Source organism: Myodes glareolus, chromosome 7 (assembly GCF_982192425.1).
Source record: "Myodes glareolus chromosome 7, mMyoGla1.1, whole genome shotgun sequence".
NCBI lineage: Eukaryota > Metazoa > Chordata > Mammalia > Rodentia > Cricetidae > Myodes > Myodes glareolus.
The window spans coordinates 45717619-45743982 of NC_142032.1; the positions used below are offsets into that span (position 1 = coordinate 45717619).

Below are 26364 nucleotides of genomic sequence, written 5' to 3' on the forward strand. Positions count from 1 at the left end.
TTTTTTCTGTGTTTTGTTCCCTTAAACATTCTACAGTTCTGTAATTTTATGCTTTTGTCTGTGATTCATTTAACTTTTCTGTACAGTGTCAAATCTGCCGGCAGAGATGTGTCTCTGTGGATCCCTAGCGCCATTTGCAGACGAATCTGTCTCTCTGCATTGATTGATGCTTTTGTGAAAACTTGGGTGGGTAGATTTGTGCAGGCCTGTTTTATGTTCTCTCTTCCATAAATGGGGTTGTGTTATCTTCACCCATACCACATAGTAGCTCCATAAATGTCGGGCTCAAGTAGATTTATTATTCCTCCCAATTTTCTTTCTTAAAGTTGTTTAAGCCCTTCAACTTCCTTCACCCTTTCTTTGCTATTCTAATATTTGATATAGGATAAATCTTGTTTCTATCTACAAGAAAAAACTCACTGGCATTTGGGTAGGTGGATTAACCCTGTATCATAGTTTGTGAGGAACTGACATCTCTATTACGCTGAGGTTTCTGTTCAGATATCATGGTTTATCTATTTACTTCCAGGCCTTATTTCCTTTGTTAGCATCTTCTGGTTTTTAGCATAAAAACCCTGCACATTTGTAAGCATACCTAAGGACTTTTTTTTCCACTGTAAAAAGTGATGGAAACACTACTATAGTTCTAAGTTTAACCTCCACTACTAGTAAATTGCTTTAAATGTATGTATTTCATACACTGACGAGTTAATGAGCCTACTTACTAGTTATAAGTGGTTGTCTTCTCTTCTGTTTTTCCCCACCTCTCTCTGTACAACCAAACCCAGGACTTGAGCAAGGTAAGTAAGTACATGCCCAGCCACTAAGCGATACCTCTGGCTTCTGGCTCCCATTCTGTTTTTCATAGTTTTCAGCTGTATTTTTAGTTGAGTTCTTGTGGTTTCAGGTTGTAAAATTTTCACTCGACTTCTTATTCATTCAGTGAGGTTGTCTCTATCTCAAGATTGTTTTTCTTGCTATAAGTTATTTCATTAGAACATTTTCATGTTTGATCCCTTTATATTGTTGATAGCTAATATCTTTGGGTTGGCATCTCTCAGTTGTTACTTTTTATTTATTTTGAGATATTCCTGGTTCTTAGCATGGTGATTGAACTTTAGGTGAAATCTGGACATTTTGTAAGTGTGCATGCAGAGACCAGAGGTCAACCTGTGTCATTGGGTGTTTATCCACCTCGTTTTCGAGACAAAGTTTCTCACCACACTGAGCCTAAGACTGCAAACTTAGGCTAGCTAGGCACTGAACCCCAAGGATCTGCCTGTCCCACTTCCGTAGTGATGGGATTAGAGGCACATGACACTGTTCCTGGCTTTTCATTTTTTACTTTGCCATGAGGATCAGAACTGTGGTCCTCATGCCCAGTATGCTGGTTTATGTGTGTCTTCTGTTATCTCAACACAAACTACAGTTATCTGAAAGGAGGGAACTTTAATTGAGAAAATGTCTCCATAAGCTCTGACTGTCAGGCATTTTCTTAATGAGTTTCTGATGGGGCAGGGCCTAGCTGTGGTTGGTGGTGTCATCCCTGGGCTGGTAGTCTTGGGATCCTGAGACTAACTAGTTGCTAGAAAAAGCTGTTAGTAAGGCTCAGCCCAGCATGGGAAGATCTCATCAGTTCTCTCGTCTCTTCAGACCTTGACTCCAGTACCGTGGATGGGAGGCACTAACTTGTTTTACTCTCCGTATTCCATAATAATTCTCCAGGAACCTTCCTGCTTCCTTATCTATGAGTTTTGGGGGGCTCCTGACCTCAGTGGATCACCCTCTCCTGCCATGGCTTGGGCAGGCTAGCTAAAGGGTAGCCCCTTGGCAGGGGTTAAGAGGAGCAGGGCTATTCTCACTCTCAACTGTCATCCTGGCTTTGTGTTCCAAGGTCTAACAGACTCTGAGATGGCACTGACAGAAATGAGGAATCTTCTTCTTCCTGGTCTGGCCAAACAAGAAATAAATCCATTTTCTATTACCAATTTGTTTCTTCATTTCTTTAAAGATGCTGAGAGGTGGCAAGTTTATAGATGTAAGCTCCCTGGTAACATTATGACCTTCTGCGAGGAAGTGCCTCCCAGTTCAGCGGCCTCACAACCCTCACACCTTTTCTCAGTGACTGCAACCCTGTTCCTGGCCCATCACATGGCTTTTGATATCTCTCTCTTTTGATGGATCATATTTATCAAGGTGTGCAACCTCATAGGTCATAGATTAAAATGGTCCATTTCCCTGGAGACTCTCCAATCTGACTTTCCCTCAGGGCAAGACAGCTAACCTTCAGTTGTGTGTCTCGCTACCCATATTCGGACCCCCTCAGTTGGTGCTGCAGTAGGGGCCACACTACTCCATGGAGAATAGCCACAAAAGAACGGCCCCTGCAGACGCTCCACCTTCAAGCAGCTTCGATACAGTTGTATGTCTCATCACCCAGGGCAGAGACAACGGAACTGCCCCTCTCATTCATCGTTGCTTCTGTCATGTCCGTGTCCAGATGCCACATTTTCTGCCACCACTTTTTCTGACAAGACCTGAACAAATGTCTGTTCACCCTGACAAGGACAAGGACAGACTAAGGGAACAATTCCATCCAAGTCTAGCTTGGTGAAAGAATGAGTGTGTTGGGCTGAGAGCAGCATGGGGAAAGAATGACAAGGGTGTAGATGGCCCTAAAACAGAAGCATGGGAGGAAAGTCCCACCTCAGGGTAATGACCTCCCATACGTGGAGCACCTTCCAGCAAGCTTTCCAGCCTTTCTATTCCAGCACCTCCTGGGATTATGTTTCACTGGGAAGGGTGGTGGGGCACAGGAGATTGAGAGTGAATCTTCTTATGACCTTGTTCCTCCCATCCCCCCCCAGTTCAGGGGCTAATAGACCCAGTTTTAAGAGGATCTCTGTGTCATGCCTAAAACATAGAGTTCAACGTGAGCATGTAACATTGTTTAGAAAATTCTACTTCCCCAAAATATTGTTATATGCATCATGCATTTTTTTAAAGATACAGTAGACCAAGCTGGCTTTACTTTGCATTTTGACTATTATATCTGTTATTAAAAATAGCAAAATTACTTTACTTTTTGATTATTTCATCTGTTGCTTTAATCTCAAATGCAGAGGTTCTTCCTTACTGGTATTTGGTCCGTTAAAGGGTATTGTTCATTCAGTGTCATTTCTAGCATGTCATGATTTGAGTATTTTTAGAATTCCCACCTCCAAGTTTACCTTATCCATCAATCATTATGCTGTCTCCTTTTTTTTTTTTAAATTAAGAGTCCATAACTTATCAGTCATTGTCTTAGGGTTTCTGTTGCTGTGATGGAACACCATGACCAAAACCAAGTTGTGGAGTGTGGGGGTGTTATTTGGCCACACTTCCACATTGTATGGAAGTCAGGGCAAGAACTCAAGCAGGGCAGGAACCTGGAGGCAGGAGCTGATGCAGACGCCATGGAGGAGTGCTGCTCACTGCCTTGCCCCACATTGCCTGCCCAGTCTGCTTTCTTAAAGAAGCAGAATAACCAGCCTAAGGATAGCACAACCCACAAGGGATCGGCCTTGCCCACAATAATCCCTCATTAAGAAAGTGGCGCACGCCTTTAATCCCAGCACTAGAGAAGCAGAGGCAGGTGGATCTCTTTAAATTTGAGGTCAGGCTAGTCTAGAGACAGGGCTATTTAGAAAAATCCTATCTCAAAAAACCAAAAAGAAGGAAAAAAAAAGAGGAGGAAGGAAGGAAGGAGGGAGGGAGGGAAATGTCCTACAGGTTTGCTTATAGAGGGATTTTCTCAACTGAAGCTCCTCCCCTGATGACTCCAGCTTGTGTCAAGTTGGTGTAAGCAGGCAGGATAATCATAATTTTCATCTTTCACTCTAATAATTCTGACTTCCTTGCCATATCTGAGTTCGATCTGATATATGAGTTCTCTGCCTCCATGAACTGCATCCCATCCAGCCCTGCCTTTTAGCATTAAGTCAGGGAATTGTTTTTTTCTGTTAAGTTTGTTTTTCCAATCTGAACACCATGAATTGGGGTAGGCTTTACTGATGCGGTGTGTGGCAGGGCTGGGATGAGGGCTTTCTGATTAGGTCTCAGTGTTCCCATGGGTCTGTACCTCTGGGTTGTGGGCTTCTTTCCTGCCTGCTCGTGTTCTTGTCTCGAGTGGGTCAGGGCACCTTGAGGTATGCAATTGGGTATTTTCTTTCCTAAAGTTTAATTAGGCTCTGATAAAACCCTAATATGATCTAGGAAAGATCTGTGAACTTGTGAAGTACAAATTTGTTCTCCTATACATCAGAGTGGTTTTTTCCCCCCTCATCCTGAAGAGAGTCTTGGATCTTTACAGTATGGTTGTGGGTCAAGACTGAGGAGTTAAGCTCACCAAAAGTATGTTCTCTGCTTGAAGTTTTAATTCAAATATTCGATTGGTTGGCTAGTAATCGCCTAGTGTTTCCACGCTTGGTGCTGGCTTTGGTAACATTTGGTTGGTAACTTGTGTCTCATTTTTTTTGCCTGTCTCCATTTGAGCAGGGCGGTGGGGGTGGGGGCGACACAACAGTGGTCTCAGTCTGACAGACCTAAGAGTTGTTTTTCAACCAGGCTTTTGCTTGTTTTAGGGGATAAAACTGGCGGAAGCCAGGGTCTCCTTTACTTGGACCATCGGTTTCTGTTCAGTGTGCTCCTTACAAACAGCATGTATTAGCTATTGCAATTTGTCCAATCTGATGATTTCACGAAGTTAGCACAGAGGCTAGTGGTTACTTGGAATGTAAGATTTAAATTTTTATTTTTACTTATTTTTTTAAAGATTTATTCATTATGTATACAGTGTTCTGTCTGTATGTGTGCTTCTCCTGGTCCTTCACTTCCGAAGACGTTTTAAAGATACACCATACACACGTCTGGGCTAACTGGACAGGCAGTCACAATTTCACCTCTGGTCAGGTTCTGTCCCTACAGAACTGCAGGGGACATCAAAGTGGGGACAGAAGAGGCTACTCATTTCTGTTAACATGCTCAATGGAATTACCTTCTCAATTAAAGAGGATGATTTGATTTTCATCCTCAGGTTTATGAGGCAGAAAAATATTCTAGCCTTTGAACTGCATTCTTGAGGAAAACAGGAAGAGAGGATATGAATACAGATGGCGTTTCAATAGTGTTGAGGCAGGAGAACTGAACAGAAAACATCTTTTCGGTTTTTCCTAGGCAACATGTATTTTAAAAACCCAGTTTAGCAGAGCGGTGGGGGTGCACACCATTAATCCCAGCACTTAGGAGGCAGAGGATGGTGGATCTCTGTGAGTTTGAGCTCAGCCTATAGATCCACCAGCCTCGTCTACAGAGCTAGTTCCAGGACAGGCCCCAAAGCTACATAGAAACCCTGTCTCGAAAAACCAAAAACAAAAAACCCCAAAACCAAACCAAAATAACAAAACTCCAGTTTATAACAAGGACCTAGTTCTTCAGGGACCTCTTGGGAGCAGGGGTCTGTTAAAATGGCCCATGCTCAGCTTTTTCTAGTAGTCGGAGCCAATACCATTTTTTTTTCAGTTTTAAATTAACCACAACAATGAAACAAAGGGATGCTAATGTATAAGTAACTAGTTAGTATCATGGGGTTGGTACCAATTCCCTCAACATGGAAGGAAAACAAGGTTGAGTATCTAGATCACTTTTCTTTTTTTTCTTTTAATTTTTTTTTATGTGTACAATATTCTGTCTGCGTGTATGCCTGCAGGTCAGAAGATGGCACCAGACCTCATTACAGATGGCTATGAGCCATCATTGTGGCTGATGGGAATTGAACTCAGGACCTTTGGAAGAATAGGCAAAGCTCTTAACCACTGAGCCATCTCTCCAGATCACTTTTCTTGAACAATTAAAACGAATCTGAAACTCACCCTTCACTACAAGTGAACTGATTGCTAAGACAACTTAACATCAGGGATTGCTCTGTGTACCTACTGAACACGTCACGGTTGTCCTCTAACATGGAGTCTGAGGGAGGAAGGCCTGGGCCATTGATCATATGGTCAGAAGCAGGTCTGGCTTCTACTCTGCTCTGCAGCCCACACCTAAGCACCTGCTTTCTAGAAATACACCTGCTATTACCACCTGTACTTTAAAATTTCGATTCCCAGAGGAAGAAAATCTAGTTCCTGGTAGACCTCAAAGCCTTCGATGTGTGTGGTCACCAATGTCACAAAGGATATCTGTGCTAGGTCCTTTTCCCATCTGGAGACCTGCTTACTGACAGCATTCAGATACAGGACTCTCATGCCAGGATATTCTGTGCTGTCTAACAATCTAGAGCAAGGGTTAAGGGTTGCATGCCCAACAGGGCGAGGCGAAGCCGCTCTGCAGAAGCCTGTACTGAACAGCCGCTACCCATGTTCTCAAACAACAGATTACAATTAACCAGGGGCTGGCTTTAGAAGAACAGGTCTGATAAGTTCTAGCAGTACATGTCTGCACCACAGGGACTGACATTTCTGGCTGTACACAGATGGGAAAGGGCTATTGTGTGTGTGTGCTTTCAGAACCATTAAATCTACATACTTTGGAAAGACACATGGGATCTATGAAGTTTGCTAAAGAAGTAAAGATGTGTTCCAATTCTTTTTATAATAAGTAGCATTCTCAGAAGGGCTTAGGCAACTTCAGGGGAAGCGAAACTCAGAATGAAGAATGCTGTAGTACAAAATTATGGCCAAAAATACTGTATTTTTAACCAGTAAGATCATGGGGGCATTATTATACAACATTAGGTGTTTTTTGCAAAACTAGTTCCCATCCCCAAACAATAGACAATACATGCATTTGAATGACATTTTAAGAACAGTAAATATGATTTTTTAAATACTGCAAGTTAAAAATGTTTTTGACAAAACTCCCTAAGTACACAGACCTAGTCAGGGCTTCCAACACGAGGGTGGATGCGGAGTCCGGCCAGAGGCTGCAAATAGAGTCTGTTGAGGAAATCCGCCAGAAATGGGTTTCAATGAAAGTGACCCAGACAAACTTAAGAGTTTTCCACTTTCTTTCCTAACCCTAAAAATAGCTCACTGAACAATCTTTCTCCCTATTAAAGCTTGTATGAAAGCTAGAATTCCTTTAAGTAAGATCCAAATTTTAAAAAGAGCTGCTTTTGTAGCATGTAAATATTATTAACTATTGAGTTCAAATTTTATGGAGATGGAGGCTCCATGGCAGATAGGGAAGGGTGGGAGGACATATCTGAGCACCTACTGTGCATCAGGTGTGCAGGCATACTCTGAACAGATAGATGATTCTAGAAGAACGTCATGGGAGGGTGGTGGCAGCGGGAAGATAGCAGAGACAGCATTATTTTGAGAAAGACAGAGGCTCAGTAAGCTATCTGTGGGATGGTGGGTGTCTGGCTCCCCAAACCTCTGCGGTATCATATACAACCAAGTCATTTATTTCTCCTAATTGTCTAGAACCCAAATGGAATCCCAAAGATACAAGTACCAGGATATCTAGTAACGCTGCATATGCTGGACATGTGCAAGGACGGATAAACACACATTATTTGCTTCCATTTTTATGCGTTTCTAACCAAAGATTTCTCTTTGGAATAAAATACTAATGTACGCCCAAGCACACCTGATTTGTATCAACTGAGATGCTGTTAATTACCATTATTTAACACCATTATTTAATTTTAAGAAGAGCAGCAATATACATTATAATATTTGGGTACACTTTATTTTTATATGGGTTAACATTCTGCTATATTTCACTTCATTCGCTCTTTGAGAAACTGAAAACAAAGGGGCATGGGGTCATCTGAGGGGATCTGAGGAATTTCCAACCAAGACCTGAGTCTTGCAATATCTTATTGTGCAGCCCTTTCTTCCCATTAGTATTTTTATTTTTTTTTGCAAATAATCAAGTCATTTTGACCCAAATCCAGCATAAACAGCTTTTCATCAATTCCCACTTAAGACAACTAAAATTTACAATCAAGTGGCAGTATAAATTTTTGAATTACAATTCGTACAACTTGACAATCAATATAAGTCTGAAGTACAAAAAGTAAATTGCCCTTTGGCTGAATTACCTTTTAAAACTATTAGGCCTGCTAATGTAATCTAAATTAAACAAAACAAAACAAAAATAAAACCCCCAAGCCCCTATGTTCCAGGTACTCTTTAAATATCGCCTGTGCCACCTGCCGGTAAACAACATATGCAGGTTCCTAAGAATTTCCCAGCTACTCAGGACACTCAACAGAGCTTTTCCTATGGAAACGGTAAGGAAAACCCAACAGGTTCTATGGGACTTATTGATTTCGCATGGGCCTGTTTCTTCCCTTTGTTTCAGGTATGAGGCACGGACTTCTGAATTAAGCTCTGTAAGGCATATTATAAACCTTCAATTTACAAATAGGGATTCTCTGTGGGTGGGAGACATCATCTGTAAACGGCACACTGTGATGTGCTGAGTGGCTGACGAGATGGCTGCTTGCCTTGGTATGCTGTGGAAAGACATGCCCGAGTCGCCATAATCGCCCCACAAACCTCTGTTATCTAGAGCATCAACGCCAGGAGTCAGTGCCGCAGCTTAGAGCGCTTGCAATCACAAGAGAAGAGAGCATGAGTAAACTTGGTTTTGTACAAAACTGAGAAGCCCTTCCCGCCCCTCACCCCTTCAATAAAACCCCAAACAAGAAACAACAACAAAAATTATTTTTAGCTTCATTGACTAGTGTGGATACAATTAGGTATCTAGGCATCACTGCGGTTAGGGTGATCAATGTTTTCCTTTCTCAAAAGAAGGGATCCTGTCATGCACCCCAGGATGAGCAGCGAAGCCACAAACTTCAATTCTGCATAGCAAGTTCCATCCCCGATTCACAAAGACAATGTGGCGACCTTCCCTGCTTTGCTCAGCAGCTCTGAGCTTGAGACCAGGATGACTCAACTACATCTACTACGGCTCTGTTAAATAGAATAGCACGGTTCCCGAGGACTGTTAACACTCACGATCCTGTGATGAGATTTTCTCTATACACTGTAGGCCATCAAATGGTACTTTTTTCTTTTCTTTTTTTTTGGCTTTTTCTTTTTTCTTTTTTTGTTTTGTTTTTATTTTTTGTTTTTTTTTTGTTTTGTTTTTTGTTTTTGTTTTTTGCTGCACCAAATTTAAGGTTGCCCTCTTTCAGGCAAGCAGTGTTCTCTAGCTGATAAAACATTTCCCTAGTGGATCACAATAGCTTCTAAAACTGCCTTTCTAATAAAGGCCACCAGAGAGGTAATGCTAAACTGTGCATTTGCCAAATTAAGAATATGAATCGTATAAAAGCTCATATTCCAACCCCAGGTCAAATGGCAAAAGGTCTACAAAGTTGGTCTCCGTGTTTGTATAAAAGCTCCGACGGATGTTGTGTATTTGCTATGAAATCACCTTTGGGTCTTAGGTCAGCACACCTCTACTCAGGAATGTGCAAATGATTTTAGACAGCACAATGCTAGTACCGCTCTGTACGATAATAAGGGTTTTTTTTCTTTTTTTCTAAATGGAAAAAAATATCCCTAGTCAGAAATAAACTGACAAATTTACATTCTCCTCTCTTAAAAAAGTAAATAAAATAACATTATTCAAAATGTGAATTAGCTACAAGACATACAATACAATTACATAGATACATATCAATACAGCACATTCAATCTGCCAAAAATTAATGATTACAAAGCCAGTATGGATGCTGCAATATCAAGAGAGACGTATGTACAACAATCAGAACATTCATAATTGCACTATACCTACAGGCAGTCTGTTAATTAAATTACAGGTGCTTTCTAGAGCAAGGGATAAAAAAGTAAGCTGTGTTGCTTGGGCTGGGAGAGTAAAACACTTCACTACGAGTCACAATTTCAGTGCTCATACAGTAAACTGCTCACTCTTTCCCCTTCGCTATTCAGGAAAAGTGATCGATATGGGAGTTTAGACTAGGGCCAGGCACTAATGAGACCAGCATCATGGTCTAACTTCCCGGCAGCCTTAGAGCAATCACCTTCTACTGAACTCACATAGCAATGTGGGCTGCGTGACAGGCTCACTCACACATGTTCAGCACTGTTTGTATCTGCTGACAAACTACACATGGAGAATTCCAAACATTTCTCCTAGTGTAATTGTTGCATAAATACATGCTTGACAGAACACTGAGCAGTGACTTTTGAAAAAAAAAATCCACAAATCTTCCTTAAGTCCAAGCAACCAGTTCAAGAAGATCCTGAACATGGTAAAACAAGCTTACTCCCCCCCCCCCCCAATCAAAGTTACAGGATAATGCTATCAACCAGTGTTCTTGGCAAACTCACTCAAACTTAAAGAACGTAAAGAGCTAATAACACTGGTGCCAGTAAAGAGATATGAACAGCTCTCATGACAAACCACATAGGATAGTTTTCTATACTGCTCACCTGGACACTGGCACTGACCTTAAGGGCAAAGAAAGAACGGACCATGAGAAGCAGTTGAGTTAGCAACTGTTTGGCAATGTGTGTTTCCGGTTCACACCCAGCTGTCACCTCGCTGTACTGTCTTAATGCTTACATGTTGAGACGCTGGCTTTTACTGTTTAAATTCTTGATTTATTTTGTCTTATAAAAATCTGGCTTTGGCAAAACATACCCATAGCAAAAATTATTTTAAAATTATGGCCCAAACACAAAAGGGACCAGAGGGAAGGAGAGCTAGAAACAAACAGAAAATGAATAGACTCGAGGTGGCTCTGGCAGCAGCGCTGGGGAATGTAGTGTCTGTTGGCATATCATTTGGCATCTGTGGTTTACAGAGAGGGTGAAAAACCTAAAGAAAAACAGAAGGAAGCAAGGAAGAGAAGAAGGACATGGCACATGGACTGTAGTAGCAAGGACTCCTTCATAGCCTGTAAGCACACACTCTGACTTCCAGACATTCCTCTGAACAACCCAGCTATGGCTGAAGTTCTGCACCACCATCAATGGGCACCTGCTGTCCTAGTCCAAGTGAGACAAGACAATATATATACATATATATGTATGCATTTGAAAAAGAAATACTAGATGTGATGTGCATCCAGAGATACATTAGAACCATAGTAGTAATACATACACGCCTTCAGTACAACCACTGTTAAATGAAGCTGATGTAAGGTTACTTCAATCGAATGACACTGTCCTGACTGCATCACTCAAGAAAGGAACTTGACCAAGAATGGAACAAGGGTAAAGTCCATTGTAAGATGAGAAAACAAAATCAGTAGGGGGGCATGGAACAGGAAGAAGAAAAATCAGCTTTGTTTTGGTCAACAGAAAAGGGTGGAGGAGGAAGATGGAAAGGAATGGAGAGAGAGAGAGAGGGAGAGAGAGAACACAAATGGTAGGAGTGTTTTCATATTGTGAATGAGTGACCGAAAATTTAAAATACATCGAGTCACAAGTTTTGCCTAAAAAGAAAGAGAGAAAAAAGGAGGGAGGGAGGGAGGGAGGGAGGGAGAGAGAGAGAGAGAGAGAGAGAGAGGGGGAGGAAATGTGCTGGGACTGTACTTCAGCATTCTGTTTCCTCTGAATAGTTTAAATAAAATCATAATATTTACTACAGCTCTGTGGACACGCTCACAGAGTCCAGGACGGCAATAAATTAGTATTATGCAAATTTTTTTCCACAGAAATACAGTCCTTCTTGGTTATCTTCAACAGCCCACAGGGAAGGGAAGAATGGTTTCTGGGAGGCACGGTTAGACCAGATTGTACTCCTTCAGGTTCAGCTGCAGGATGGTGTCCTTGACGGCAGCAAAGACGAAGCGGATGTTCTCGGTGTCTGTGGCGCAGGTGAAGTGGGAATAGATAATTTTGTCACTGTCGGGGTTCAGGTCCACGAACATCTTCAGGATGAACTCTCGAGCTGCCTGGGCATCTCTCTGGGGTCCTGTTTGCCAAGAGAGAAGAAGCCAAGGGTTTGTTATGTGATCCATTACACATTTGTTCTTCTGTTCAATCGGCACACACTGTGTATGCCCCATGAAGACTAATCTGTATTCCAGGTCTATACTAAGTTCACTATGTGCTGCTATGCATTGGTTTGCACCTTCTTACACTTACATGCCATTTCCTATGCCTCATCCATTGTCCCTGATGGTTTGATTTAGATAAATTAAAAACCTGTGATGGTTAGTTTTAAATATCAAGCTGTCACAGTCTAGAATCACCCGAGAAGGGGGTTTCAGTTGAGAGATTATCTAGATCAGGTCAGTCTGCAGGGATGCCTGTGGAGGATTGCTAATCGATGTACGGAGACCCAGTCCATAGGTGGGGTCCTGAACTACGCGGTAAGAAAAAACTAGATCCATTTATTCTCTTTACTCTTGCCTATGAATGTGGCATGACTACCTGCTTGCGCTCCTGCCTTGATTTCCCCCAATGATGGACTGAACCCAGGACTTGTAAATCACACAACCCTTTTCCTCCCCTAAGTTGCTTTTTGTTAGGGTATTTTATTACAGCAACAGAAATGAAACGCAAACATTTTTTTGTCCTTGTTGCTTTCTATTATGGTGATAAACACAAGACCACAGCAATCTGGGGAGGGAAGGTGTAGTTCAGCTTGTAGTCTATTATGAAGAAAAGTCTGGGCAGGAATTTAAGGCGGGAAGGAACCTGGAGGCAGGAACCGAAGCAGAGGCCATGGAGGAGTGCTGCTTACTATTCCATTCATCATGGCTTGCTCAACCTGCTTTCCCATACAACTGAGCACTACCTGCCTGTCATGGTACGCTGGGCCCTATATCAATCAAGAAAATGTCCTTTGAACTGGCTTACAGGCCAATCTGATGGAGGTATTTTCTCAATTAAGGGTCCTTTTGTCAAGATGTCCCTAGCATATGTTAAACTGACAAAAAAAACCAAAAAACCAGCACACTTGCATAATAATTTTGTAGTCGATTCTTAGATACAACCCCAATGCAGAAGCAGTAAAAGGAAAAATAAACAGGACTTTCTCAAAATTAAAAAAAAAAAAGCAGGGCTAGAAAGATTGCTTAGTTGTTAAGAGCACTGGCTGTTCTTCCAGAGGATCAGGGTTCAATTCCCAGCAACCCACAGGGCAGTTAACAACTGTCTACAACTCCAGTTCCAGGGAATCTAACATCTTTCATGTAGACATACACACAGGCAAAACACCAATGCGCATAAAGTAAAAATAAATAAAAATTTAAAAAACTCTTTTGCTATTAAACTACATTATCAAATATATACAATTTACATACCTGATATGAATTTAGCACCTAGGACATATAAGTATCTCATATGTATCAACAAAAAGTAAACAACCTGATTAAAACTGGACAAAAGACTTACAAAGACAAAAGAAGGCAACAAATAAGCAATGAGCAAACAGGATGCTTAACTCTGATACTCATTTAGCGAATGCCAAGTGAAATCATGAGGTAGTCTTCCCAGCTACTAGCCTGGATATCACTTAAAAAGTGATAAAATAAACTTTGGTAACAGGTGAAGTCTGCACCTGTCTGTCTACCATTGGTAGGCAGGCAAAATGGTAGCACCACCATGGAAAACAGTTCAATGATTGCCATATAACCAAGCAATTCGTGTAACAGGCAGACATGCTCCAAATGAATCGAAAGGAGGGCATTTCATAGGTGAACGTATACTATCATTAGTAGCAAAAGCAAACAGAAGTGATTTGACTCAACTGGATAAGCCAAAGGTGGTTAATGAAGTTCTGACAGATGGTATAACATGCATAAAACTTTAAAATATACCCTGAAATCAACATGCTGGGCACAGACAAATACTGACTTGACTTATAGACAGGCTGGAGACAGAAAAGGGAAGGGATGGCATGTGATGGGGGAGGGGAGAGCACAGGCAATGGGGATCACTGCTTAGCTGGAGTGGTGGATGCACTGGCAATAGCTGCAGTCTCATATATGTAATTTATGTTGTGATTACATATTTCAATTATAGTTTAAATGTTCTATATATTTTATCACATTTAAAAACTAACTAACTATGTGCAGGATCACCCAAATCATGTATCAATCAAGCAGTTTAACACTGAAACAGAGTCTGGGAAATGTTAGTTTAAAACTTCTAAATTACTAACACAAACACCATCACCTTTCAGGTGCTGAGCACTGTGGTACACTGTGGTACTGCATGTCTGTTTCTCTCCACTGTGGCAAGTTAGCTCTATACCAGTAAAAGAAGTATCACTTCTATTCTCCTTGGCAAAACCTCCCAGGATTCACAATGTGGGTTGGTTCTACATAAGCCAACACTGCTGAGGCCTAACCAATTCTAAGGATCTTCATCCTGGTTCTTAGGTAGAAAACCTGAAAACTTTCAAATTAACCCAATTTCAGATTTGGGCTCGTACCCACATGCCACACTGCCTGGAGCTGCAGGAGAGAGCTAAGACTTTGAGTCTTCCCATTTGTACAAGGAGGAGCAGGGGTGCTTTGAAGTTCTAGTGACTAAGGCTGCCAACATGAAAAATGAAGTGTGCCATTATTTCTATGTGACATATGTGAAACAGTCGTCTGTCCTCAGCAATGTACTGAGAACTTACTCGCTCACAGCAGCGACGAACACTTAACACAGAGACTAAGAGACTGGCAGGGTGGGAGAAGGCTGCCATTTCCCTCCAATTCCCTAATATTCTTACTCTGGGAAGGAAAAGACCCCAACCTTTTCTGCTGTGTTAGTTCTGTAGAACATCGGCAATAGACTCGAGGTCACTGACGTGCACTCACAGTGTGCTGTGTTTTAAGCATAAATTATTTTACTGGGGCACACAGGACTACCAAGAAATTGGTATAGCCAACACAGCAGGCACAGAACTGCAAGGTCTCTAGGAACAATTCTGCAGTACAAGCCCATGTGGAAACAGTCATTTCTCTTCCTGAAGAGAAACACAGAGATGGAATTCATCTGATTAAGACCTCACAAGGAAGATATGTACAGCTGGAAGCTGATAATATCTAAATAAGCTTATTACTAAACATCACTGTAGAGTGCTCAAGAGTTTTTTCAGTCTTAGCTAATCTTTGAAGGCTTTTGGATCTCATGAAACAATTTTGTTTTCTTGAGATCAACAAAACTATTGCCTTTTTAACTTATCTGTGGCCACATTTCCTCAGGACATTATGTGTCTATTACAAAAGGACAACAGTTAAAATCATCTTCAAATTCTAAAACATTTACAGAAAGCTGCTTTTGGAAAGAAATCCCTCGTAGTGATGACGATCAGGAAGATAGCACAGAAAGTGGCGTTCCTGCAAAAACTCACTCCAGAAAACCCAGAACTCAGTGCAGCCAGCTAGCAAGTGGCTGCAGAGGAGCAGCTGGGCTCAGGGAGCTTCTACTCCGCAGCTGCACACTGCTATCTGTCTGTGCCAAGCAGGAAAGCGGGCCCACAGAGCCACTGCTGCATACGGTGCAGCTCTTCTTCCCACCACCCACTGACTCTCAGCCTGCCTTCTGGGTACGGGCAGGGATTCGTGTTTATATTGGGATGGGTGGTTCTCTCCTGTTCTTGGACCATGTGCTTACAGGGGTGGTCTGCTACTGAGGGGAGCAGGTATACCACATATAGTCATTTCCTTCCACAGCTTCCTCAGGAATACTGAGGCAATCTTGGGCATTGATCTTTGCTTCTGGGTTAGTGAGAAAATAGAAAAGAGCAAAGAGAAAATGCTGTTTAAGACAGTATTTGCTCTTTTAAAGTAGCCAGGCAAACAGGAAAAGATACTTGGAAAGATATGAACACGCTGCTAACAAAAAAAGTCCCTGTCTCTAAACAGTTGGCTGTATGCCCGATCATGCATTTGAGATGCAAACTTAAGCTGGTGAGCACGCCACATTTCCATTCCTGTATCTAAAGCATGCAGGGCAAAAAGACACCTAACCCTTCAAAGAAAGCTTGAAGCCAAAAGGATCTTTACTCTCCAAGGAGGTATCTTTCTTAGGGAGCTTTTGGAGGGACAAAACCACTACGGTGCAGATGCCTCAGTTTCCTTTGTCAATGATGTCATTTTGTAGTAGTAACTTCTGCTGTTACATTCACCCTGTAAGACTCTGGGGTGTGGCCCTACTCTGGGTTCGGTGCTATGCCAAGTCATATACCCATGACTCCATCAGTCCTTATGAATGGAGGAGGCTTTGGCATGTGCTTTAAAGATGTACTCTCAGTTTCACCTCTCTAGCCATCATGCCTGAAGCTTGCTGCCACGCTTCCCCATCATGATGGACTGACTCCACCGTCTCCAAGTTCCTTGGTCATGGTTAACAACAGAAAGTAACCAATACAGTATACAGACTTCAGAGGTGAGCTCTCTACAAGAGAGAGGCAGGGACGGGTAACAAAATAAAAGGGAGGGAAACTGGAAACTACAGTGGCTAATAGAAAAAGCTACTGAATTGTTTATTCTCTGAGATGGTTATTTTGAAACAACTAAGAACTTGTTGCTTCCCCCATAGCTTTTAAGCATTAGGAATAAAATGTTTTATGTCATTACAAGTCAAGGGACAATAACTTGTGCTTTAGCATGCTTGCCACCATGGAAGCTGTGGCTTCAGGCACTGCACCATGCTGCTTCTAGCCCCTATGGGCCCCATGGCTCTGGGCATGGTACCATGCTGTTTCTAGTCCCCATAGGCTCATGGCTCTGGGCACTGCACTAGTGTTAACAGTAAAAGTCTTTCTCAGCTGTGAGGCTGGCATAGGGTGCCCACTTACCATCATATTCTGGGAAGTAGTCGACTAGGTGGGAATACATAATTTTCTCCTCTAGAAGATCTTTCTTGTTTAAGAACAGAATAACAGAGGAGTTCTGGAACCAGGGATACGTGATAATTGTTCTAAAGAGTGCTTTGCTCTCCTCCATTCGGTTCTGGGGAAAAAGAAAATCAGAAAGACAAGCAGTGAATTACTGATGATACAACCGGTCAACTGGCTCATTTCTTAAGTCAACCCATCTTCTGTGTGCTTCTGATTTTCAAAGCCTGAGTTGGACTGGTCAGGTTTTATATGCAAATGATTCATGGCACCTACTGACTGTTTTCATTATGCCAACTCTCAGGTCAGCAGGCAGAAGAGAATAGTAATAAAAATATCTGCTGAAATAACTTCTTAGGTTTAAAAAGAAAGTGATCAGGACCTAGATGACAAGGCTGTATCTGACCTATTGTAATAAATTTCCACCCAAAATATTCATTCATAACCAAATACTTAAGATACAAGTTCAACACAAATACCAGCCTTCACTTTAGTATTTTCTAAACTAAATTTATTTGGAGATTCACTAAGTTTTAAGCAATCACAGTTACTTGGTTGCCCCTAAGCATATCTAGAGCACCACTACAACGATGTACCTGCACATATACGCACTCCTGAGTCAGCAATACCTGGACCACCACTGCTCTTTGGTGCACTCTTTCTCCATGTTTCACTATATGCACATCTGCACAACTATGTATAAAACAAGGTAACAACCCATAGATAAAAATCTAGCTTTTGTTTGTTTTACAGATAAAGTCTCACTGTACAGTCTGGAACAATGTGTGCTGTACCGGCCTTGAACTCACAGAGACCTAAGCGTTTCTGCTTCCCTAGCTTTGAGTTTAAAGGTGTGCATCACACTGCCTGGCCAAAAATACATTATTTCTTCCTCAGCACTTGCAAGTGTGCTTACCCAGCGTGACACTTTCAGGCTGAGTTTGGAGACAGAAACCCTAACGGTTTCTCAAGAAATTAAGCCAGCATATTTGCACATGAAGATGCTAATGGAGAGTCAAGTCACCTCTTATACTCATCAGCAAAACTACACAGAGCCCACAGCTTCTTTCTTAACCAGCTTCTTGCTCTTACATTGTGTGTGTGTGTGTACATGCGTGAGCACATGTGCAGAGGTCAGAGGACTGCTCTCTCTTTACACTCTGTGGTGGGAAAGGTTTGGTGGCAAGCACCCTTTACCCTCTAAGCCATCTCATCCATCCCCATAAGTAATTTAAATGATTAATTTATTTAATTTTTTTCATTTCTTTTTTTCTACTATTTATTCTACTATCAAGTAGCCCTAGTGTGTCTGGAACTTAAGTAGCCTCAAAGTCACAAAGCTCCACCTCCCTGGTGCCAGGATTAAAGGAATGTACCACCACACCCAGTCAAATTAAGCAATTTTAGATAAACACTGATGAAGCATTACTTCATGGCCAAAGCAAGTGTTTATTTCACTGTATACACTTCTCTTTCACATAAATGACCCATATGCCATTAACACATTTTATTGTCTACGTGACTTTTACTTGTTAACACAGCCAGCAGTAAATCTTTTCATCTATCTATCTATCTATCTATCTATCTATCTATCTATCTATCTATCTTTCTATCTATCATCTATCTATCTATCTTTCTATCTATCATCTATCTATCTATCTATCTATCTATCTATCTATCTATCTATCTATCTATCTATCTATCTATCTATCTATCTGTTTGTCTGCCTGCCTGCCTGCCTGCCTGCCTGCCTGCCTGCCTGCCTGCCTGCCTACCTACCTATCTGAGGCAGATTTGTTGTGAGGTACAACTTAGGATCAGAAGCTTCAGCTTCCTGAGTGCTGGGATAGTAAGCATGTGCCAATGTGCCTGGTTCAAATTTTTAATACTTGGAGTTTATATTCTCTGAGATGTGAGGACTTTACTGAAGAAGTTTTCAAGACTGGAGAAAAGTGGCCCCAAGAACTGAAAGGACAGACAAGAGATTCTCTAGTGGGTGGAGGTGGGAGCAGTGCCCTCTGGGTAGAAGTTCTAACAAGCCAGCCTGAGGCTTTTAAAGGAGTGCTGTCTAAAGATGGGGAGAGCCCTTTGTGATAGAGTATGGTTAAGCCTATTTGTTAGAGTCACCTTTGTCCTTCCAGTTCTCCAGAAGGGGCTTCTGGGCTCCTAGGGAACAGCCTGTACTGGGTCTTTCAGCTCTGCGTTCCTTCAAGGCAAGAAGCTAAACCCTGGGCTGACATAGGGAGCACAAGGTACCTCCAGTTTCTGTGATCAAATTCAACTGAGCCCCCAGGTTCCAGTGGGATTTGTGGAGAGAGTCCCATAGGAAGCCTCCAGGAGGGCTGACCGGACACGTTCTCCTGAGCCCAGCACTGGCTCCCAGAGATGACCTGCTTAGAGCTGGAACTGCTGAGCTCCACTGCTCTTGCCGAGCTGCTCAAGAACTCATTCTGCTGAAGCTCGGGGGAGGGGTACCATTTATGATTGATTTGGTCTTGCCCCTTGGCAACAGAGGAAGGAGCACTAGCCAGCTCACCCTTACAAAAAGAGCTAAGTGCAGTGCCTTTGATTTTCACAGCTTCGCTCACAAGGCGGTGGAGGCGCAGAGCATGAGGAATAATGGACTCTGCGCAGGAACCCAACCTCGGAGTGAACAGCATGTCCCAGGAGGCATGGAGCTCTTGCTTTTCATAGTTTGCAAGGGCAGGAAGGTTCAAGGGGAAAAAGAAAAAAAGCAACATATGAGACATATATGACCAATGATGAAGATACTGAGTTGTTCATTCTGAAGACAAAGCAGTCGGTGGGGTGGCATGATCTCACAGACCCCTTTTCTTGGGTTTTTAGTAAAACATGTCCACGAGGATTAAAGAGGATAAAGTACAGGTTTCATTATACAGTGTTCTGTATTAACTGTATGGCCTAGCCTCCACCTAGCCCAAGGAGCCTTTCTGCTGCTTTTCACACAACTACTACTGCTGAACCTAGCTAGCCATGTAGCTTTGAAAGCTGGAATGAGGCAGTCGACCGAGTCATATCCGACAAAGATCTAGTCTCCTCCTTGAGAACTCCAAACTCTGTTTTGAGGAGGTTGGTGTCAGTCTGAATTGTCCTTAAGGTTTTAATCTCTGCCCTCAGCATTGTAGATTCAGTCTGTAAGGACTGTATCTTCCTTATAAAATAGCCAAACACCAGAAAAGCGACAAATCCCAGGAATAACCAAGTAAGAGGAATATCAGAGACATCCTTCAGAATATCCTCCATAGCACAATTAAAAAAAACCACTAAACTTTTGGATAGTAATATTTTCTGACATTTTCAATCAAAAGAAATTGTACTTGTATGTATGTATGTATGTATAATCAGCTTTATAACTTATAGAGATCTCTGTGTGATTGATTTTCTTTGGGACTTGCTGGCTGTGGGGTGCCAGGCGGGACAGATATCCCAACAAGCCGGCCATCATGTTACATATGGTGCCCACGTGGATAACTGCATCCACAGAAAGCCTGAGAAAGTTTGGGAAAGAATAGAGTAAAGCATGTTTTCTTGGTAGCAGCAATTTCTCGGGTCTGCTCTGCTTGCTAGAGGCAAGCAAGGCTCTCATCTAAGAGAGGCTTTCTGACTCAGCTTTAGCTGCAAAACCCTGCAGCTCATTAAGAGGTCCTGCCACGAAAAACTTAAACAGTGTTGATGAAAAGCTGAACGCATGCTTTTCAGTTTTCAGCCGCAGCAGGAAAAAAGCTGCACTGTTTTAAAATGCCAGCTTTCTGGGCTGTCCTGCCAGGGCGAACTCTGACTCTTTCAGGCAGGCAGTCCTACTGAGTGTGGTCTGTGAGCGGAATGTTGCAGCTTGCTTGCTGGCAGGGACCTTGAAACGCCATAGAGTTGTGGCAATAAAAATGGCTGCAGTCGGTACCTCAGCCATGAGGCCGGAAAGCTAAGGAATGGGCTAATTCCAGCCGTAAAAGCCACAGTTTTAGTCCTCTCCTTAAAGACTCATGTGGTCAGAAAAAGAGAGATATACAGTAAAAAGAGATTCAAAGACGAAGAAAACCTCTAAATGGTTTACAGTGTGTTAAAAATATATGCAGGCTAAAAGGTTAAAGTCATTAAAAATAAAAAAGAAAGAAAGGGAGACATAGGATGTGGTGGTATACACCTTTAATCCCAATGCCTGGGAGGCAGAGGCATATTGACCTCTGTGACTTCAAGGGACAGAGGTAGAGATTGACTTCTGTGACTTCAAGGTGTGGTAGCACACGACTTTAATCCCAATGCCTGGGAGACAGAGACAGATCTCTGTGAGTTCAAGGTGTGGTAGCAAACACCTTTAATTCTGAGTTAAGAATAATCAGGTTTCATAAAGGAAGACCACCTGAGAAATCTCTGGTAGGAACAGATGGCCCAGATGACAGAGGTCTTCATCCAGAACAGGTTCAAGACTGCTGCCTGAGATGATCAAGACTCACAGGATACTCCAGTCAGGACTTGATTATAACTCTAAATTTTCTTTAGGTCCCCATAAGATCATCAGCGCCCCCAACCAGCAGGAAGTAGCCTGAAATACTACGCCCACATTCCCAACAAATGGACTATGGGTATTTTCCTTTGTTTTTTTTTTAAAAAAAAAGAAGGAAATGGTGTGGGAGAATTATCTGTATTCTGTCAATCATGTATTTTAATAAAACACTGATTGGCCAGGCAGGAAGTATAGGCGGGAAAACCAGACAGGAAGTAGAGGTGATGCAATGAGAACAGGAGAATTCTGGGAAGCAGGAAGGTTCCTCTGTCACTCCTGCGCAGACCACCGAAGAGGCAGCATGTAACTTGCCCAGCTGAGAATGGTACGGAGCCATGTGGCTAATGTAGATAAGGATAATGGGGTAACATAAGTTATAAGAGTTAACAAGAAGCCTGACCTAATGGGCCAATCAGTTTATAATCTTATGGAGTCTTGTGTGTAATTTTCTTTGGGCTTGCTGGCTGTGGTGTACTGGGCGGGACAGAAACCCCAACAAGCCAGCCCCTCGTGTTACACTGCAGTGTTTTGTAAGGCAATCTCTACACATGACTGCTATGCTAGCCACTCGCTAGTGCCTACCAGTCCTCGGCTGGCATTCCCAGCTTGACAGTTTGATGCACATACCTATCCATCTGAGTCCCTCGACAAATGCCCTCCTCCATAAAAAGAGATCCTGTATCACTGCTGGCACACAGGTGCGACTGCACTTTCTTGACCCAACTTCCAGTCCTTCCAGGTCAAGTGGCCTTCCCCACACCATCCTTCTCTGGGCTTCTGAGTCTAACTTTCTCCCCGACCCGGCACGGCTGCGCTGTGAACAGCCTATGCCTGGAACTGCAGATGACAACTGCAGGCCTCAGGGGCCACCTGGAAGATGAGGTCACATAGAAAGGAAGGGTGTGATAGGAGTGAGTCTGAGAAGGCTCAAGAGCCAAGGTGGCTTGGTGCTGATGCTTGACATAATGAAAGACTGCAAAGAGTGAAAGAGAAGTGAGGGGAACGCAAACTCCGAAATCTGAAGGGGCTGTGTTCCCTTCAGGGCTTCTGAGCTCAGGAACTTGTGTATTAAATAAGAAAATCCTCTTCTGTTTGGGGTACCAGAGACATTTCCTCCTTATATGCATTGTATACTAAGGGCCAGGACAGGGCAAACATGGTAGCTTCTTTGAAGAACATGCAATTCTCTAAGGATCTAAAAGTAGCCACTGTGATTGCAGCCTGCCTGTCTCCAACACTGGAGTGCTGTGGGACCAAGTAGGTGCAGTGCGCCAAAGAGCCTTCCTTTTGGCTTGGGTGCAAACATCCTTCTCACTCAGGAAAAGGCCAGGGCATGTTCACAAGACCCTAGACCCCACTTAGAAGCTGGAGTCTGGTCCAAACTTGCATAAATAGTTACCAAAAGGCCTAACATGATGATAGCTAATGTCTGTCTACTTTACGGCTGTGCTGCTCACAGGCAAAGGCTGGATCTTCCTATTCCTCTTTAACAAGTTGGTGCTTCTCTCTGTCCAATCAACTTTAAACTAAAGGTTGAACAACTCTTTCAACAGCCCTTTTTTCATCGTAATGTTCTGTTCGCTAACACACCAATGTTCTTTCTCAAGGAATTGTTTTTATATTTTTGGTTGTGAGCCTAGCCTTTAATGGGTGAACCATCTTTCCAGCCCTGGAGCTGTTTTTAAACAAAATAACACACACACACACACACACACACACACAAAACCAACAAACAAAAAACAAGTTGACAAAAGACTCCTAACTCTTTTTCACTGATACAAAGCTGTAGGAAGGGAACAGTGCTGAGCAATGTGACATGGGGATGGCCATGCTAACTCAGGGACCCCAGTGCCTCATCTCCATGCGGTGGCAAGGCATGTGATGCTCAGAGGGGTGGCAAAGCTTTCCTGGGTCTGAGTGGGAATACTGACAGTGTGTGGAGAAAATGTCCATCATAGTTTTCTCCTGGATGCTTGCGGCCCCAAGACTGCTACTATGGAGATTAGCTAACCCAGCCTCCTTGTTCAGCTGCATGCAATATCCCCACCGCCCTGTTAACTGTGTGTCATAAAGAGCTTCTGAGCTCAGATCACCAGATCCTGCGATCCCAGTTTTTCTGTGTCTGTCTGTCTTTTCTTCATTCTCCAGCTGTCCCAGTCAGGTCAAGACTGTGGCATTAGTCACTTGACTGCTTCCCTGATATTTTGCCCATTTTAGTAGCTTCATAAATCACATTGAATTATATAGTTCACATAAAAGCTAGAACAGTGCTTGTGAATAACAAAACTGGATAATGAAGAAACAGACATGAAGAATGTCAGATCCCCTCACTCCCGAGGGCTGACAGTCACCTGTGAGTTATTCACAGCTGGGGTCCACTGCTGGAGTAGGACAGAGTCCCGAGAAACCTAAACGAAGCTTTCTAGGCTACAGTGATGCCCTGCACTATCTGGAAATCCTGGGGATAAGTGGTCCACAGTGTCACCTCCTGATGCCCAAAGCAGTGGATGTGATTCTGTTTCCCACACTTTGCATCACAAAAGAACATCAGGGACTTCTAAATGAACAAGGTCAGACAGACACAGAGCGCCTGCGTTTGGGATCATGTACAGATGACTACGCGTAAGTTTAGAGAATTAAAGATTTCACTGGCTCCTTTCAAGCCAGACATTTAAACAAATGGCCTCACCAAGAGGTTCTGACATATGGTAGCACACTCAAGTGCTAAGAACCGCAGTGTCACCCGGGTCTCTTACCACTCTGCCCAGGCAGAGAGAGGATGCTTCTGAAATTCTCCACGTGTTGAAGTGGGTATCTCCTAAAATCTCAGAAAATGCTCAAATCCCAACTCAGACAAAATCAAGAAGACAATAGAAACATTACATTAGTGAAGAAATTAGGACAAGAAATAATTAGTTCCTTAGCCACCCCCAATATTCTGCTACCCAAATCAGTCAAGAGGGGTAAGGAAGGACAGGCCACCAAACCCAGCTGGACACATATTGTTTCTTCAATGATTTCCCTAGTCTTTGCAAATCTCTGCAAACAAGTATTTCATATCCAATTAGGCGTGTGCTCCAGGCTTGAAGACAGCTCCAGAAGTTTTCATAGTATGATGGCTTTGTATACTTGTCAGCAGATTCTGCCGGCCAGGATGTGTAGAGAGGCAAAGGGACAGAAGACATTTGCCTATTACCTCACTGTCAAAGGTTTAGGCAGAGATGAGGTCACAGATGGGGCCCTGTGATGTGAGGTAGCTGGCAGGAGAAAAGCAGGGGCAGGAGGGCAAGAGGAATGGCTTGGGAGGGATAGAGGCCATGCAGAAACAAAGGAAAGCAGGACACAAAGGAAGAAACTGGAAAAATTTGACTTTCTATGGTGTATACGTGCAGTCCTGGAACTCAGAGACTACTTCCTTTACAATTTTTTGGTATTCTAGTTCAGTCACATGATCAAACAAAAGTCTCCTTTCAAAGTCTATTTTATAACACATTGGTCTTTCAATTTAGCAATCACATATCCTGCCCTTTTTAAAGCATACATGTCAGTGAGCTAACACCTATCTTTGTTTTTTGCTTCGAGACAGGGCTTCTCTGTTTTAAGGGTCCTGGAACTTGCTTTGTAGACCAGGCTAGTCTTGAACTCAGAGATCCACCTATCTCAGTCTCCCAAGTGCTGTGATTGAAGACGTGGGTCACCACAGCTGGGCATTAATGTCTACATGAAGTTCCTCTTTTTCCCTAACACTCTTTACTGCAGTGGCTTCAGGTCTTTAACCTCCCATGCATGCACGGTATGACTTTTCGATTCACCGACCTTCCCTCCTAACCTCCTGTTCATCCTGCTTCCCATCAGCACCTGCTCTGTCACCACCTTAGGAGAGTTTTGTTGGCAAACTCCTTCCTTTCTATTGGGTGTAATTATGTTTTATAACCCCAACAAGTGTCCCCCACTACCTTTACAATACTTTTCTGTCATGCTTCAACATTAAATCCTGTGTGCTGTCTCACCAGTGTACCTTCTCCCCTCCACCGCATATCCATGAGCCTGTATTCTCTGACTAGCACTGGGTGCTTCTTTTGGTCTACGTCCATTGACAACCAGAGTGTTACATATTTCAAGCATCTGAGTTGATAGCTACAGATTCTGTTTCCAGGGGCATGAATGCAAAAGTCATACATTTCACACAACGAAGATGAAGACAGATCTCCAGAATTAGTCAGAACAATGCCTTAGCCATCATTCCAACCTATCAGAAATTCTTTGGGTCTCTCTCCATTCATATAAAAGACACTTCAGTAACCACCATGTGTCTAAGGATGCTACACCAAAACAGGCTAAAGAACCAAAGGAACAACTGTGAACCTGTGCAGTGTGGCCATTCAGGAGGTAGACTCTAATCATGGAGTACAGTGGACCCTTTAGTACTGACTATGACAAGAAACCAGAAAGATCTAGCGGGAAAGTAGCTGCTGCCATATAATCCTAGGTAATCTGCCTGAAGTCCCAACCTCTTTGCTAGATTTAGCTAGAACGAGACTGAAATGAACTCAAAACCAACAACAAGGAAGAAAATACAGGCTCTTGGAGAGCTCAGTGTTTCTTCTTTTCCTTGTGCATGAGGGAGACAAAATGAGTTCTCCGTGCTTCTTGCACCAGGATACCAAGTCAGCGTGCCATCCTCTGCAGTAGCCTACCCTATGGAACGGTGTGAACGACAAGCAGAGGGAGGGCTGAGTGGTAGGCTTAAACCGAAATCAACGACTATTGACTAAAACAACACATCTTCCACCACTTGATTAGGACTAGCCAACGGCCTTTTGCAGAGACGAATTAGCTTATATGCTGCATGCAGCATGTACAGCAAACGAGGCTTCAGTGGATGACATGCGCAGTGAGAAAGCAACAGCTCACTGTGCATTTCTGTATCTCTCTGAGCAACAGCCAGGTTTAGCTCTAGCAGACTGGCTCACCCTCAATGCTCTCTTTTCGCGAACTGACTGCTGAGTTCTGTAGTTTTTGCT

At 42.8% G+C, this 26364-nt stretch overlaps 1 protein-coding gene across 1 annotated transcript in view; it reads right to left on the bottom strand.

Moving 5' to 3' along the window:
* Nucleotides 1-6712: 6712 nt before the first annotated feature.
* LOC125397392 (guanine nucleotide-binding protein G(q) subunit alpha) overlaps nt 6713-26364 on the bottom strand; it is a 240040-nt gene continuing 220388 nt past the window's right edge. Inside the window, exons 6-7 of the mRNA XM_085693677.2 lie at nt 16780-16933; nt 6713-11949 (exon numbers count right to left, since the gene is read on the bottom strand). Of these exons, the coding sequence (XP_085549803.1) occupies nt 11759-11949; nt 16780-16933 (345 nt within the window). The 3' untranslated portion in view covers nt 6713-11758. The remainder of the gene's footprint in view (nt 11950-16779; nt 16934-26364) is intronic.